Genomic DNA, 14,344 nt, shown 5'->3' with positions numbered 1-14,344 from the left:
TGCTATCCCTCCCCTATCCTTCTACCCCTTGACAGGCCCCGGTATGTGAAGTTTGGGAGAGGGGATAGTCTTATCCTAATACAAATACGTAAAGTATAAAAGGGGAAAGGATAAGGCCAGGGATGAAATATGTATGACAGGTGTTTGAATACTAATATTGTGAGCCACTTCAATATTTTTTATGGAAAAGATGCAGGAAAATTGGGCTAAATAAATCATATTTATTTTGTGCTATCTTAGACCTCTGTATATAGAGAACTCTAAGTAGAAATGCAGTATACTTTACAGTCTATAGTTTCTATACTACTAGTCGGCCTTGTTTACAGTTGCTTAGAAAAATTAACATTCACTGGATATTTTTAGAAAACAATTCAAGTAAGAAATACCCTGTTAGGAGAATGAAAAGGACAAGCTATAGACAGGGAGAAAATATTTGCAAACCATATGTCTGATATAGGACTTGTATCTATAATAAATAAATGACTCTCAAAACTCAATAGTAAAAAAAAAATAAATTTGGTAAAAGATATGAAGTAGCATTTCGCAGAGTAGGATGTACAGATGACAAAGAAGAATATGAAAAGATATTCAATGTCATTAGTTATTAGACAAAAAAAAAAAACAACCCACAATGTTATATCACTACATTCCATGATAATGACTAAGCTAAAAAATTGTGATAAGACCAGTATTGGCAAGAATGTAAATAAACTGCATCACTTATGTTGCTGGTAAGAGTGTAAAATGGTACAGCCACATTTTAAAAACTATGTACCTGCCATATGACTAAGAAATTGCATTTAGGCATTTATCCCAAAGAAATGAAAACATGTTCATGCAAAAACCTGTACATGAATGTTAATAGCAACTATATTCCTAATAACCCTAAACTGAAAACAACCTAAATGCCTTTTGATGGGTAAATGGTTCAACAAACTGTGGTACATCAATACCAAAGGGTCCTACACAGCAATAACAAGGAAAATGAATTATTGATGTGAGCAACAACTTAGGAAGGTTCTCCATAGAATTTTACTGAGTGAAAAAAATAGTAAAAGGTTACATACTGCATTGTTCTATTTACATAATATTCTTAGATTAACAAATTATAGAGATGGAGAAAAGATTAGTGGCTTCCAGGAGTTAGGGATGGGGAAGAAAAGGGATGAAAGTGGCTATAAAGGGATAGCATCAGCCATGGGCTGATGAACTGTTCTGTATCTTGTGTGTAGTGATAGTTATCAAAGCTACACAAAGGTGATGAAATTGCATGGAATCACACACACACACACACACACACACACACACAGAGAAATGTGTGCTTGTAAATGAGTGACTTTGGAATCTGGATTGTACCAATGTCTGTTTGCTCCTGGTTTTGATTGTGTACAACAGTTATGGTACATCCCTATACATTTTTTTTGGAAACTTTATGAAAATCTAAAATTATTTCAAAAAAAAGTTTTAAAAAATTCTAAAAAATTAAGATTTCAGTGCCACAAAATACAATTTTATTAGAATACACACACAGACAATTCAAGACCAGATCATTATAGGGGGCAATGAGAGTAGAGAGAGCATAGTCTTTTGAGTTACAGCAGGATTGGCCTCCATTTGTAAGAGCCATGTAACCCAAGCAAATCATTTACTCTCTGTTTCCATATCTGAAAACGGATATAACGACATGCACCTTACACTTTGGTTCCAAGGACTGCATGAATTAATGTAAATACAGTTAACATGTTTGCATTAAATAAATACTTGAGATGCAACAAAACATAGTGGGAAAGGAAGGACTTTAGATTTTGAAAGTCCCTGTTTATCATCTCAGGGTGACATGGATAATAAAATTTTCTGAGTTAGGTTCTTCATCTATAAAAATGGAACTATACTTAAATATGATGACTAAATGAGCCAATATGGGTAAAATACCCACCACAGGAAACGTAGTAAGTTGTAGTTATTAGTAATATGAATGAAATTAAAACTTAAAAATATGTTCTCTTCTAAGATTCTTAAAGATTGAAAATCTTAAATTAGGTTTTTAAAAATTTGATCTATTTAGGCATAATTTTTGTACAGTAAAACTCACATTTTCATATTGTACAGTTTGATGATATTTTGACAAATCTTTACAGTTTTATTCCCTTAAATATGTCTTTTGAAGAAAAAAGTTTATAATTTTGATGAAATCAAATTATTCACACATTTTTCTTTTCTAAATGGTAGTTTATTTTGTTGTTATTGTTCCACTAAATCTTTTACTAACCCAAGGTGAAAAAACAAAATAAAACAAGAACCCACAAAAACAAACTTTCAGTGTTTTGTTTAGAAGTTTTATAATTTTAGCTCTTGTATTTAGGTCTATGATTCATTTTAAGTTAACTTTTTGTAGTGAGGTAAGGGTTGAGGATTTTATTTTTACATACGGATATCCAATTGTTATATTGCCATTTGTTGCAAAGACTATACTATCCAGTTAAGTTATCTTGGCGCTTTTGCCAAAAGTTAATTGACCATATGTATGTGAGTTTATTCTTTGACTCTTTATTCTGTTGCATCAATCTGTATATCTTTGTGCCAATACCCCTTTGTTTTGATTATTTTCTAAACTGCTTGAAAGCTAATTTTAAAATTAAGTAATATTAATCGTCTAACTTTGTTCTTTTTCCTCAAAATTGTTTTTGATTTTCTATATGTATTTTAGAATATACTTGTCAACTTCTGAAAAAAAAAAAAAAAATTGAAACCTGCTGGGGTTTTATTAGAATTTCATTGTAGGTAGAGATCAATTTGACAAGAATTAACTTTGGAGCAATACTGAGTCTTTTAATCCATGGACACAGTTCATTGCTCTACTAAAATCTTTAATTTCTCTCAGTAATGTTTTATATTCTTCAGTGAACAAATCTTGTACACTTTTGTTAGATTTATATCTAAGTTTTTAATGTTTTTATGCTATTATAAATAATATTAATTTTTAAATATCTTAGTCCCCAGTTTTCATTGACAGTATATCAAAATATATTTTTGTATATTGGCCTTATATCTTGTGAATTTGCTAGGACTTCATTATTAATTCTTGTAGCTTTTGGTATCCTTGAGGTTTTTTTATATACATAATTATATCATTTGTGAATAAAGGCAGTTCTATGTCTTCTTTTCTAATATATGTGTCTTTTATTTCCTTTTCTTGCTTTACTGCAATGACTAAGAACTTCAGTACGAATTAGAATAAAATGGTGAGAATTGATATTGCCTTGTTCCTGATTTAAGGAGAAAGTCTTTCACCAATACAATGTTAGCTACAGGTTTTACTTAGATCCTTTTTAACAGGATGAGGAAGTTTCTTTTTTTTGCTATTTTGTTGAGAATTTTTATCATCAAATACTATTGAATTTTATCAAATACTTTTTCACATTCTATTGATACATGTTTTGTTTGTTCTGTTAATTGGGTGAATTATATTGATTTTTTAGGATGTTGAACCAATTTTGTATTACCAGGATAAATCTCACTTAGTCATGATGTATTTATACTTTATATGATGCTGGATTTAATTTGCTAATATTTTTTCACATCTATGCACATGGATTTTTAAATTTTCTGTTTATTGTGGTACAATATATGTAAAACAAAACTTACCATTCAAACCATTTTTAAGTGTAGAGCTCAGTGGCATTAAATGTATTCACATTGTTGTACAACCATTACCACCATCCATTTCAATTTTTTCATCTCCCAAACTGAAACTGTACCCATTAAACAACTCTTCATCCCCTCCCCCACTATTCTATATTGTCTTTATGAATTTCATTATTCTAGTACCTCAAGTAAAATCATGTATGTGTTCACTTTTGCCTGGCTTGTTTCACTCAGCATAATGTTTTTAAGGTTCATCCATGCTGTAGCATGTATTTTCTTCCTTGCTATTACCTTCTTAACTCAGAACTATACCAGGACAAAACAAAACCCGTGATAACAAGCAATTAGGCACTTTAAAACATTTACTTTTAAAATCAGAATAACATAGTTTATTTACTCACATATATTCCTGTTTGTTACCAGATATTTTCAGCAAACAGACATCTTTAAGCATCTTCATCTGCTTTTATCAAACTTTGAAGTGGCTCCTGCTGCTGTTGACAATCATAGCAGCCTGTTGGGGGTAAAGTATGGGGAGAGAAAAAAATATTGTATTCCTCAAAATTCAGAAATAATAAAACACTTGAGTGTGGGTAAAATGTGCATGTGTATGGCATCAATGAAGGCCAAATAATGCTTTGTTTCCATACATTTCCATACATGCTTTAAAATGAAGAATAGTGTAAGCATATTACATATTTATTAACTGTTAGTCAATTATATATTATTTGAAACTATCACATTCTAGATTTTATGGAATAGCTGTTAAACTGAAGATGATCCTTAAAAATTATGACGTTTTAAACACAAATCATCATGTAAAAACAATTAAGCATTTAATATGGTAAAAAATTTTACCAGAAATGTTATTGACTCAACATAATTATTCTGAAGAAGAGAACAAAATGATTTAATCATGCGTATAAATGTCTTTCTCCCCACTCCCCAAAAAACCCTCTCAATTCAACAGATACCTTCAGAGTGGCTCCTATTTGAAGTTTATAAGGGATACAAAGATGTGTTACATGGTCCTTGCTTTCAAGCGATGCATCTTGTGTAGGGGATCCTGATATGTACATCTATGTAGTAGGGGAAGCAATGGGAGAAAGGGGTACTGAAGATACTGAAGGCTTCAGAGAGGAAATAGCAGGTGATCGTTTTAGATAACTGAGGTAGAATTTAATCAATACAAATAAAGATGACTAGGTGGTGGTGGTGGTGGGAAGAAAGGTAGATGGAGGGAACAGAATAAACTACATAGAAAAGCAGCAAGTATAGAGCATCTCCAGGGAAATAATTAGAGCAATGCATTTCCAAGCAGGTAGGGTACAGGTAGCAGTGAAAGGTAAAAGTGAGAAAAATGGCCTGTAGTCAGAATGAGAAGGTCTTGGATATAGCATTAAAGGTTTTAATCTTTACTATGTGTGTATATAGGAGAAATTGAAGGTGAGAATATGCCCAAAGTTGCCCAGTGGAAGATGACGGTGCTTCCCTGTGAAGAATGGATTTCAGGATGAGACAGTCCAGACATGTTAAGAACTCTGTATTATACTTTTAGGTCTGAATAATTTTTTCCCCTATCTTGAAATACGAGAAAATAAACCCAGGCAAAAAGAACCCTAATGAAATTTTAAAAATTCTATTTTTTTAAACATGACATAAATATAATGGCTCCCTTTAAGTATATACAGGTTAAGATTCTAGAGTTCAATCACTTCAGCATTTTTTTTTTTTTTCTTTCACAGACAGTCTCCCTCTGTTGCCCAGGCTGGAGTGCAGTGGTGTAATCTCAGTTCACTGCAATCTCTGCCTCCCGGGTTCAAACAATTCTCCTGTCTCAGCCTCCCGCGTAGCTGGGACTATAGGCGCATGCCTGCACGCCCAGCTAATTTTTTGTATTTTAGTAGAGACAAGGGTTTCACTCTGTTGCCCAGGCTGGTCTTCAACTCCTGAGCTCAGGCATCTGCCCGCCTTGGCCTCCCAAAGTGCTGGGATTACAGGTGTGAGCCACTGAGCCCGTCTCACTTCAGCTTTTAAGGAAATGGGAATTCAGAAGTGAAGGGACTTGATCCTAGTTATACTCTTCTGTCAGAAGTAGAACCCAAAGTAGGATAAAGATCTTTAGACTCTGGGTTCAGTCTTTCTTCTACGTTATCTGGCATTCAATAATAATATATATTTGCTTGGTAGTCATCTTTAAAGAGTCTCAGTTTAATTGGAAAGCAAAGAATTACTTATTTTCCTTTCCAAATAACTTGTTTTAACCATCAAGTATTAAAATTAACCATTTTTTTCTAGGAAAGTCCTGAAGGAATTTGTTTTCATTAATAGAAAAAATATATGTAATTATAACAACTGTAAATAAATGTGCTTGAAAATTTGAAGATGACTGAGTAACAAATTCTTTTATATTTACATTGTCCTGGATTTATTAGCCAAGTAAAAGAGAAATTGCAGACTCATATGATAGTCACAGATTCTTAAAACAATAAAGATAAAATTAATTGATTCATGTTATATGTAGCTGTAATCATTTTTTTCTTAATAGCAAAGAAATGCTACTAAAGAGAGCAGAGATTTATATAAAAATGGAAGATGTACACCTATCCACCAGTGGCTTACAAGCAAATAGGATTTGGAGCACTTGAAAAAGACATGTTATTCCATATTGAAAGCAAACTTAATAAATGTTACCTTAATTCATATATGATTTATATCATATATTGTATAAGTCTATAATTATATATACTAATTCATTTATACATATAAAAAACTGTACATAATTAAAAATAAGTATATACATTTTCAGTAAGAAAAAAATCATTTGAGAGGAGAAAAAATGTAGAGAAATACCACATAGAGTGGTATTATAATAAGTAAGTGAGTTTGGAATTCTTAAGCCTGTGAGTATGGACACAAAAATTACTGAAATTTTTAATCCTTTTTATTTACTGAGAATTATTTTGGAAAACGAGTTGATGATTCCAAGTTGGCAAAAATAAGCAGTGTTCCAAGATAATCAGTAGATATGATTTCATCAGAAAATTATGAATGTGATTGGATGAGTGTTGGGTATACTAGATTTGGTTAGATTATAGAAGGTCTTACTGTTCAAGCTAAAGCATGGTGACTCCATTCTAAAATGTATGCTAGAGGTAATTCAGATTCATTTAAAATGTATGAGACATAAAAATGCCATAAGGAAAAATCTGTTTTTAGAAGACTTTACTGGGTTGTGACCATGATATAAGAGCCTTCCTTGGTACCTAATTAGTGAACAATAACTCTCAGTCATAATAATCATATTAATTAGGGGAACTGTGTTTTTATCCTGGCTCTGCTACTAAGTCACTCATGAGCATGAACAACTCTACTTCTCTGAATTTCAGTTTACTAACATGTGAAATGGGAAGGTTAAATCAGATAATCTCAAGGAGTCATTTCAGGTTAAAAATTCCTGAAATTCATGTTGATCCAGATCCCAAGGAATGATGTCAGTGCATAAGCAGTGTTTTCATCCCAACTCCCCAACCCCCCAAAGAATAAAGCTAAATCAATTGTTCATGGTCCAGTTTGGATGTAATTATTTTGATCCAGTCTTTACTTAATTTTAAAAATTACAAAACATAAAAAAACAAAATTTTCCCAAAGTAGTTCAATGCAGAACATTTGGGAAGTTAAGCATATATATATATATATATATAATATTTTACAATGCAATTACATATTGACAAATTCAATGAAAAAGTAGACCATCTAAATATTTTAAGAGATTAAACTTCACATTCTCTGCAACTAGAAAAACAATAAGCTACTGCATATCAGTACATGACATTCAAATATATTTTAAAGTGTTCTTCCCCCTCTTAAAATGGCAGTGAGTATACATTAGTGCAACCACAAAGCACTTGTAAACTTTTTTCTGTTCAACATCATCCATGTCCATCAGAACCAATTCTGTTTGGCTGGCTCCAAGGCTTTCTTGGGCCTGAGCTTCATGTTTTTCTATTTTAACAGTTACAGCCTTTATCCATAACCGCAGCCATCCATCCAGAAATGCCCACCGTCTGAGGCTGGGAGAGCTGGTGGTATGTAGCTGAATTTGAAGAACTCTTTTACCTTTCTAAAATAAGAACATGGATTTGATTCAAAGATTGGAGACATAACTGTATACAATAAACAGATTTTTACTTATCACTTTTTAGGCAAGAAGCTTTGCTAAACTGAGTAAGAGTCAGGCCACTGGCAGTTTTAGTGTGATTTGTGAGTGCTCTCTCTGCCTCTCTAGAGCCCCTAGTGTCAGGTAAGGGAGATAAGAAAGGACGCATGACTATCTGCCTTGCTTTTAAAATACCAATGAAAGGCTGATGGTTAACAAAAGGTGCTTTATAAAAGGATCTATACAGCTGAGTTTTAATCAAATAAGTTGTAGTTCTTAATATATTACAATTCTTGAGAGCTAGCAATATATCTGGCTGGTAACAGACTATGTAACAAGGCAAATGCTCTGCTCTTTTTTCATCAAGATTCCGTGTGTGGCTGTCAGAGGAAGTCATTAGCATGTGCAGTGGAGTGCTAACCAATTAACACATCTAATGAGAGGGTACTGACAGCAGCCTCTTTTCTTGACATTCAAACATCATCTCAACTTGATTTTTTTAATCTTTCTGACAAGAAGTACAACTTCCTTCAATACTAGGGAAACTCAAAATGTTTATTAATTTCCATTCACCTCCCTTTAATTTACAATATGTACACTTTAACAATGACAGAAAAGTGAATTATCGAACTTCAATGATAAATACTGACATAACAGGTTAAATGTATTTCTTAAGTACTACGTATGTGTTCTTCCACATTCCTATCATCTACTTCAGATCTGAGATGCTGGCTCCCTCCTGGTACTCCTCCTCTAAGCAGGCTCTTCATAGAATAGCAACTCAAAGGCCAAACCTTCTTGCCCAAGGTGAAAGTGGTCAGGCTTCGATTCTTCTTTAGAAAATGCTGTGCGGGGTCTCATTGGATGGCCTTGTGAGATCCGACCAGATCACTTTTGGACAAAAAGAGGAGTCAAAGAGAACTTGGGTTTCCAGAAAAAAAAATAAAGTGCTGCCCCCTATAAATCAGTCTCTGTGGAATAGGTGTCTTCCTAAAGAGGTAGAAATAATAGGGGGTATGTGTTGCAGATGCCCATATTTCAATAATACTGAACACTGTATCTTTAAGGGCTGCATCTTTAGGGGTTTAAAATGGACTGACTCCACTCATCTCTCTGATTTTTTCATAAGTAAGCCAGAACACCATTGACCAAGGGGTCTGAAAGATTAACCAAAGAAGTTAGTGCATATTTCAAAGCAATTGTAAATATTCTACATATGTGCATACATATATTTGAATGACAAAGTCATTTTCCATCCACTTAGGCTGAAAACAAATATTTTGGTATTTCACCTTTGTAAAGGACTTTATAATTTACAAAGCATTTTTATGTCTTATTTATCACAGATTTCTCTAAACAACATCTTACAATAGAAAGGAAAGATATTAATATCCCTGTTTTTCAAATGAGACCACTGAGGCTTAGCAGTCAAATGCCTATTGGCATGTTATAGAGCTAGACCACAGGCTTCTGTTTTCCATTCTCAGAGTTCTTTTTATTGAACCATTACTAGCTAAAGGGCTGGGACTCAAGATGCCTGAATTCTAGGCAGGCTTTTCTTTATCTAGTTTGTATATGGAGCATAAAAACAAGTCATTTTAGAACTTGAAAGTGAGGCAGGCGAAAGATTATCCTTGGAGATTTAGGTCACAAAACCAACACCTGATGTCTCACAACATTTACATAAAAATTCACATTAAATATAGAAAAGCCCTTCCAGCTCAGAAAGCCTTGTCTTTAACTTGAATGAAGGTATAGCTACATCTAAAGGAATTATAAAAGAATAGGGTTAGAAGAAGACATAAATGCTGAGGATGTAAACAGTAAAGATAGAGGCCGGGCGCGGTGGCTCACGCCTGTAATCCCAGCACTTTGGGAGGCCGAGGCGGGCGGATCACAAGGTCAGGAGATCGAGACCATGGTGAAACCCCATCTCTACTAAAAATACAAAAAATTAGCCGGGCGCGGTGGTGGGCGCCTGTAGTCCCAGCTACTAGGGAGGCTGAGGCAGGAGAATGGCGTGAACCCAGGAGGCGGAGCTTGTAGTGAGCCGAGATCGCGCCACTGTACTCCGGCCTGGTGGACAGAGTGAGACTCCGTCTCAAAAAAAAAAAAAAAAAAAAGCATTATCCTTATTAAACAGTAAAGATAGAGAGGGAAATCACAGGGTAAACACTGGAACAGAGTGCCTTGGATCTAATAATTCCTGTCTAATTCAGTTCTAATCAAAATTGAACAGAGAGTAGCTCTATCATTCTAGAGTAGATGAATAAGCTTAAGCAATTAGAAAATAAAATGTATTTAGTTTTGTTTGTAAAGCAATGTTTATCTCATATTCGTTTGGAAATACTGAGCGTGTTATATTAGTAAACTGAGAATTCACTAAGTAGTGGATTTAGGAGAATATATCTTGGTTATTTAAAGGTATGATGACATACATGAAATAAGGAATATAAAGCTATGATAATACCATATTCTTGTGACAACAAAAATGAAGTAAACCAATATAACTGGAGTTGGATGAAGAAGGTAGAGGTCTTAGTTAAGAACCCCTATGCAATCATTCTTAATTGCTGTGGTAATCAATCTTCTTCTTCATGTTAATGACATTATAGCAACAAAATCCATAGGCAAATGAAATAAGTACTAACCAGGGACTGAGCAAAGCAAGGTCACAGTACCTCTATCCAGTAGAAGGGATCAGGACAGAGTTTAGCTGGATTTTGAATAGAGTTTTTAAAGAGTAGGAGATCATATAGCCAAAGAATGTGGGTGGTATATAAATGGGATTTACCAAGCCTCTGTACAGGAGTAGCACCTCCTAGCTTCCTACATTAGAAACACAGGAAGTCCCATTTGCTTTTTTCTGTCCCTCACCTTCTGCATATAATCAGTTACTAAGTCCTATGGAGTTAACCATAAATGTCCCTAAAATTTATCTTCTCTCCATTTCTACAGTCATCTAACTGGTTAGATCATTGCTAAAACTTCCTTTCTTATATCCTAGCTTTCAATGAATCTGCTATACGGCTTCCAAAGTAGTCTTGCTGTCAAACAAGCACGTTGCTTCTGGGCTTAAGCAGGTGCTCCATAGAGTTCATCTAAACTACTAGGCTTGGCCCACAAGGTTCTTCCCAACTTGGTCCTTAAGTACTTCTCTAGCCTTATCTCCTACCATCTCCCCTATGAGGACCTATTCTTCAACCAGACTGAATTTTCCGTAGTTCCTCAAACATAACAGGCCTACACCTGACATGATCCCTATGCTCATGTTGCATCCTTATATTTCTCTTGACAAACGCCTATTGATGCCTCAAAGCCCAGATCAAATATCAGCTCTGTGAAGCTTCTTGCGACTTCCCAGATATGGTCATAGCCATTTCTATACCACTCTTTGCGTTCCCACAGAGTACTGTTCATACAGTAGAGCAAGAATACAACCTCCTTAATAAGGCTGTGTTATCGGGTATCAGGCCGCCTGGGTTTGATGCCCTGAACCACTCACCTGGCCAAGCTATTTAGACTTTTGATGTTTTTTATTTCCTCCTCTATAAAAGAGGGATATGATAGTAACCTACGGCACAGATTGTTGGGAGAATTCAATGGGTTAAGCCATGAAAATGATTAGCACAATACTGGCCATATACCAAGTGATTCAGTAGTATTTATTTAGTAATTTTTATTATTTCTGTAATTTTAACTACTTACATGTTTAACTTCTACATCTCATTCTAAGCTCCTCTAGTGCAAAGACTATGTTATTCCTCAGTGTTACCAGCACTTACAACAGTGCCTGGTTTATGCAGGCCAAATCAAACTTTACCTTTCCAGTAAGAAACAGCCACAGTTTTGACATAATTTCAAGGTATAATCAAAACCACCAAAATAATATCTCAAACTTGGGTATACTTTTATCAGGTATTGCCAAGGGCTTTGGCTGTTAATTTCATATTAATACACAAATACCTACTATTCCTTGATGACAGCATTTATTACCAACATTTCAATTACCATCTATATGTGGAAAATGCTCAAATCTAAACCTCCATCCTTGTATTCTCTCCTAAGACCTAGACCAGTATATTCAGTTTGTCATCTAGACATCTCTGCTTGGATGTCCTATGGGTAACCAAAATTTCACAGGTCTTAAACTAACCTTATTTTACCTACAGATCTTCTTCCCTGCAAATGATCCCCGTTTTAGGAAATTACATCATCATCCTCAGTTGCTCAGAGCAGGAATCTGGGAATGAAGTCTGACTTTTCCTTATCTTCTCCAACCATTCTCCCATCTCCATCCAATTAGTCATGTTTCTATTCCCTTTCTACCTCCTAAACATGTTTGTAGTCCATGTTCTGTTCCCACTGTCATACTCTTTCCAAGCCACCATTATCTCTCATATATCATTACTCCTGGTCTTTTCCCAATCCACATGACAGGCAGAACAAATTTTCTAAAAATGCATGTTTCTTCAAACCGGTGCCCATTACTCTTCTGGCTCATATGTCCTTCCCAGTGTGGTGTCTGCCTCTCTCTGGTCTCACCCTTTGACTCTCTCCATGAGGTCTCTCTCTGTGGCTTGGCCCGCTAGGTTTCCTTGAACTCACCCTGCTCTCTGTCCACTCCAACTGTCCCTCTGTAGAGAATGTTTTTTTCCTTGCCCTCTTTACCTGGCTAAGTCCTACTCATTTTGCAAATCTAAATTCAAAAGTCCATTCTCCAGGGAGGTTTTCCTAATTGCCAGTTTAGGCTGTACTTATTTGCTATATATTTCTATAGCACTATGCACTCTTCCCATAACATTTATCACTTATAGTTTCTTATTCAAAGCTGAGACCTCAGGACAGGGCTTTGCATGATGTAGGCACTCAATTAAAAAGATACATATAATATTATATACAATTGTATTATAATATATTGTGTTAATTTTTGATTGCTTGAATTTCTAAACCTATAACTCACCCATTCTTTCAAATGTTTTAACTTACAGAAAAGTCAGCACTTGGTTTTTATTATATTTGCTATATTGCTTAAACAAGTCTAATTCTACATTATAGATTAGAATTCTATATTTTATTATATTTGCTATATTGCTTAAACAAGTCTATCTAATTCTGTATTATAGATTAGAATTCTACATTTTATTATATTTGCTATATTGCTTAAACAAGTCTATCTAATTCTATATCTTAGTTCACGGCAATGAAAAATAACATCTAAACCAAATAAAAATGACATAATGTTTTCTTATGAAGCAGAGTTTTGTAGTAATAAATATTAATGGGTAATGTAACATTTGCTATCAAAGTAACAGTAAATTTTTTTGTAGGAGAGATCGCTAGTGTAAAATCTGTATATGTGTTCCAAAATATTGTATTAAAATATAACTAAATGGAATACTAAAAATTTTACATGACAGAAAATCTATTTACTGGCTTTATTTAACAAGACTATCAACTTATTCATTAATGGAGGTAACTTATTTTATCTTACTCTACCACAGAAGGCAAGATAACTCTGAGGAGAGGTGAAAGGAAATAAAAGATTTAAAAAAGAAAGGATCTTGATTTGGGGGGCAGGGCCATGCTTCAAACCAGAAGAGAAAAGGGAAAATGCTTATAGATTAAAAGTAATTTAAGTACAAAGAAAAAAAAAAAAAACAAAGGAAGTAAACCTAACTTTACCATTCTCAGCCAAGATGGTAAAAAGCCTTTATATAGACTCATGAATCCTTCACCTTGAACTGCCTGAATCAAGCAGTCAGTTGATGATTTATACAGAAGTCCCCTACAAAGGAAACAAGATCCTTTTGTTAATTTTTTTCTGTGTAATATATATATATATATATATATTCATAAAATTAAATTGTCTAAGGAATCTTACAAAAATTAAATATTGGCTGGGCACGGTGGCTCACGCCTGTAATCCCAGCACTTTGGGAGGCCAAGGCGGGCAGATCATGAGATCAGGAGATTGAGGTCATCCTGGCTCACACGGTGAAACCCTGTCTCTACTAAAAAAATACAAAAAATTAGCCGGGCATGGTGGCGGGCACCAGTAGTCCCAGCTACTCAGGAGGCCGAGGCAGGAAAATGGTTTGAACCTGGGAGACGGAGCTTGCAGTGAGCAGGAGATCACACCCCTGCACTCCAGCCTGGGCGACAGAGCGAGACTCCGTCTCAAAAAATATATATATATATTTTCTGCTAGTTTAGAAAAATATTTGTGGTTCTACAGATACAGATAACGTCTTTTGATCCTAAAGATATTTTCAAGGTTAACGTCTTTTGATCCTAAAGATATTTTCAAGGTTAACTCTTCTGATTCATGCCCCCCTTGGTTTTATACTTAGAATTCACTCTATCTTCTTTCTTCCAGAGAGAACATACTATTTCATATCGAATCAAATTCTCCATGTTATCTACTCAAGTCATAAGCTTCTGAAGAAAGTGCCCTGTAAATTCTCAGCAGAATATGCTTTCAACAATTCTTTAAAAACAATAAAGTCCTAATAAAAACCTTGTGTCTAAATAATATGA

At 34.4% G+C, this 14,344-nt stretch overlaps 1 protein-coding gene across 10 annotated transcripts in view; it reads right to left on the bottom strand.

The window, feature by feature from the left end:
- The window catches only part of SLC25A27 (solute carrier family 25 member 27), a 40,920-nt gene that overhangs the window by 10,293 nt on the left and 16,283 nt on the right, over positions 1–14,344 (bottom strand). For 4 of the 10 annotated variants that reach the window (XM_033217373.1, XM_033217374.1, XM_033217376.1 and 1 more), the window contains 2 exons: positions 13,490–13,592; positions 7,206–7,768 (listed from right to left, as the gene is read on the bottom strand). In XM_033217373.1, the coding sequence (XP_033073264.1) occupies positions 7,481–7,768; positions 13,490–13,592 (391 nt within the window). In that variant the 3' untranslated portion in view covers positions 7,206–7,480. Of the gene's footprint in view, positions 1–285; positions 388–4,046; positions 4,160–7,202; positions 8,962–13,489; positions 13,593–14,344 lie in introns of those variants that run through there. The other 6 variants (XR_004438758.1, XR_004438759.1, XR_004438756.1 and 3 more) reach the window with 6 other exon arrangements.

Source organism: Trachypithecus francoisi, unplaced genomic scaffold, assembly GCF_009764315.1.
Source record: "Trachypithecus francoisi isolate TF-2019V2 unplaced genomic scaffold, Tfra_2.0 Lachesis_group10, whole genome shotgun sequence".
Classification (NCBI taxonomy): Eukaryota; Metazoa; Chordata; class Mammalia; order Primates; family Cercopithecidae; genus Trachypithecus; species Trachypithecus francoisi.
Note: the sequence above shows the minus strand (reverse complement) of the source record. Positions and strands in the feature narration are given on the sequence as shown.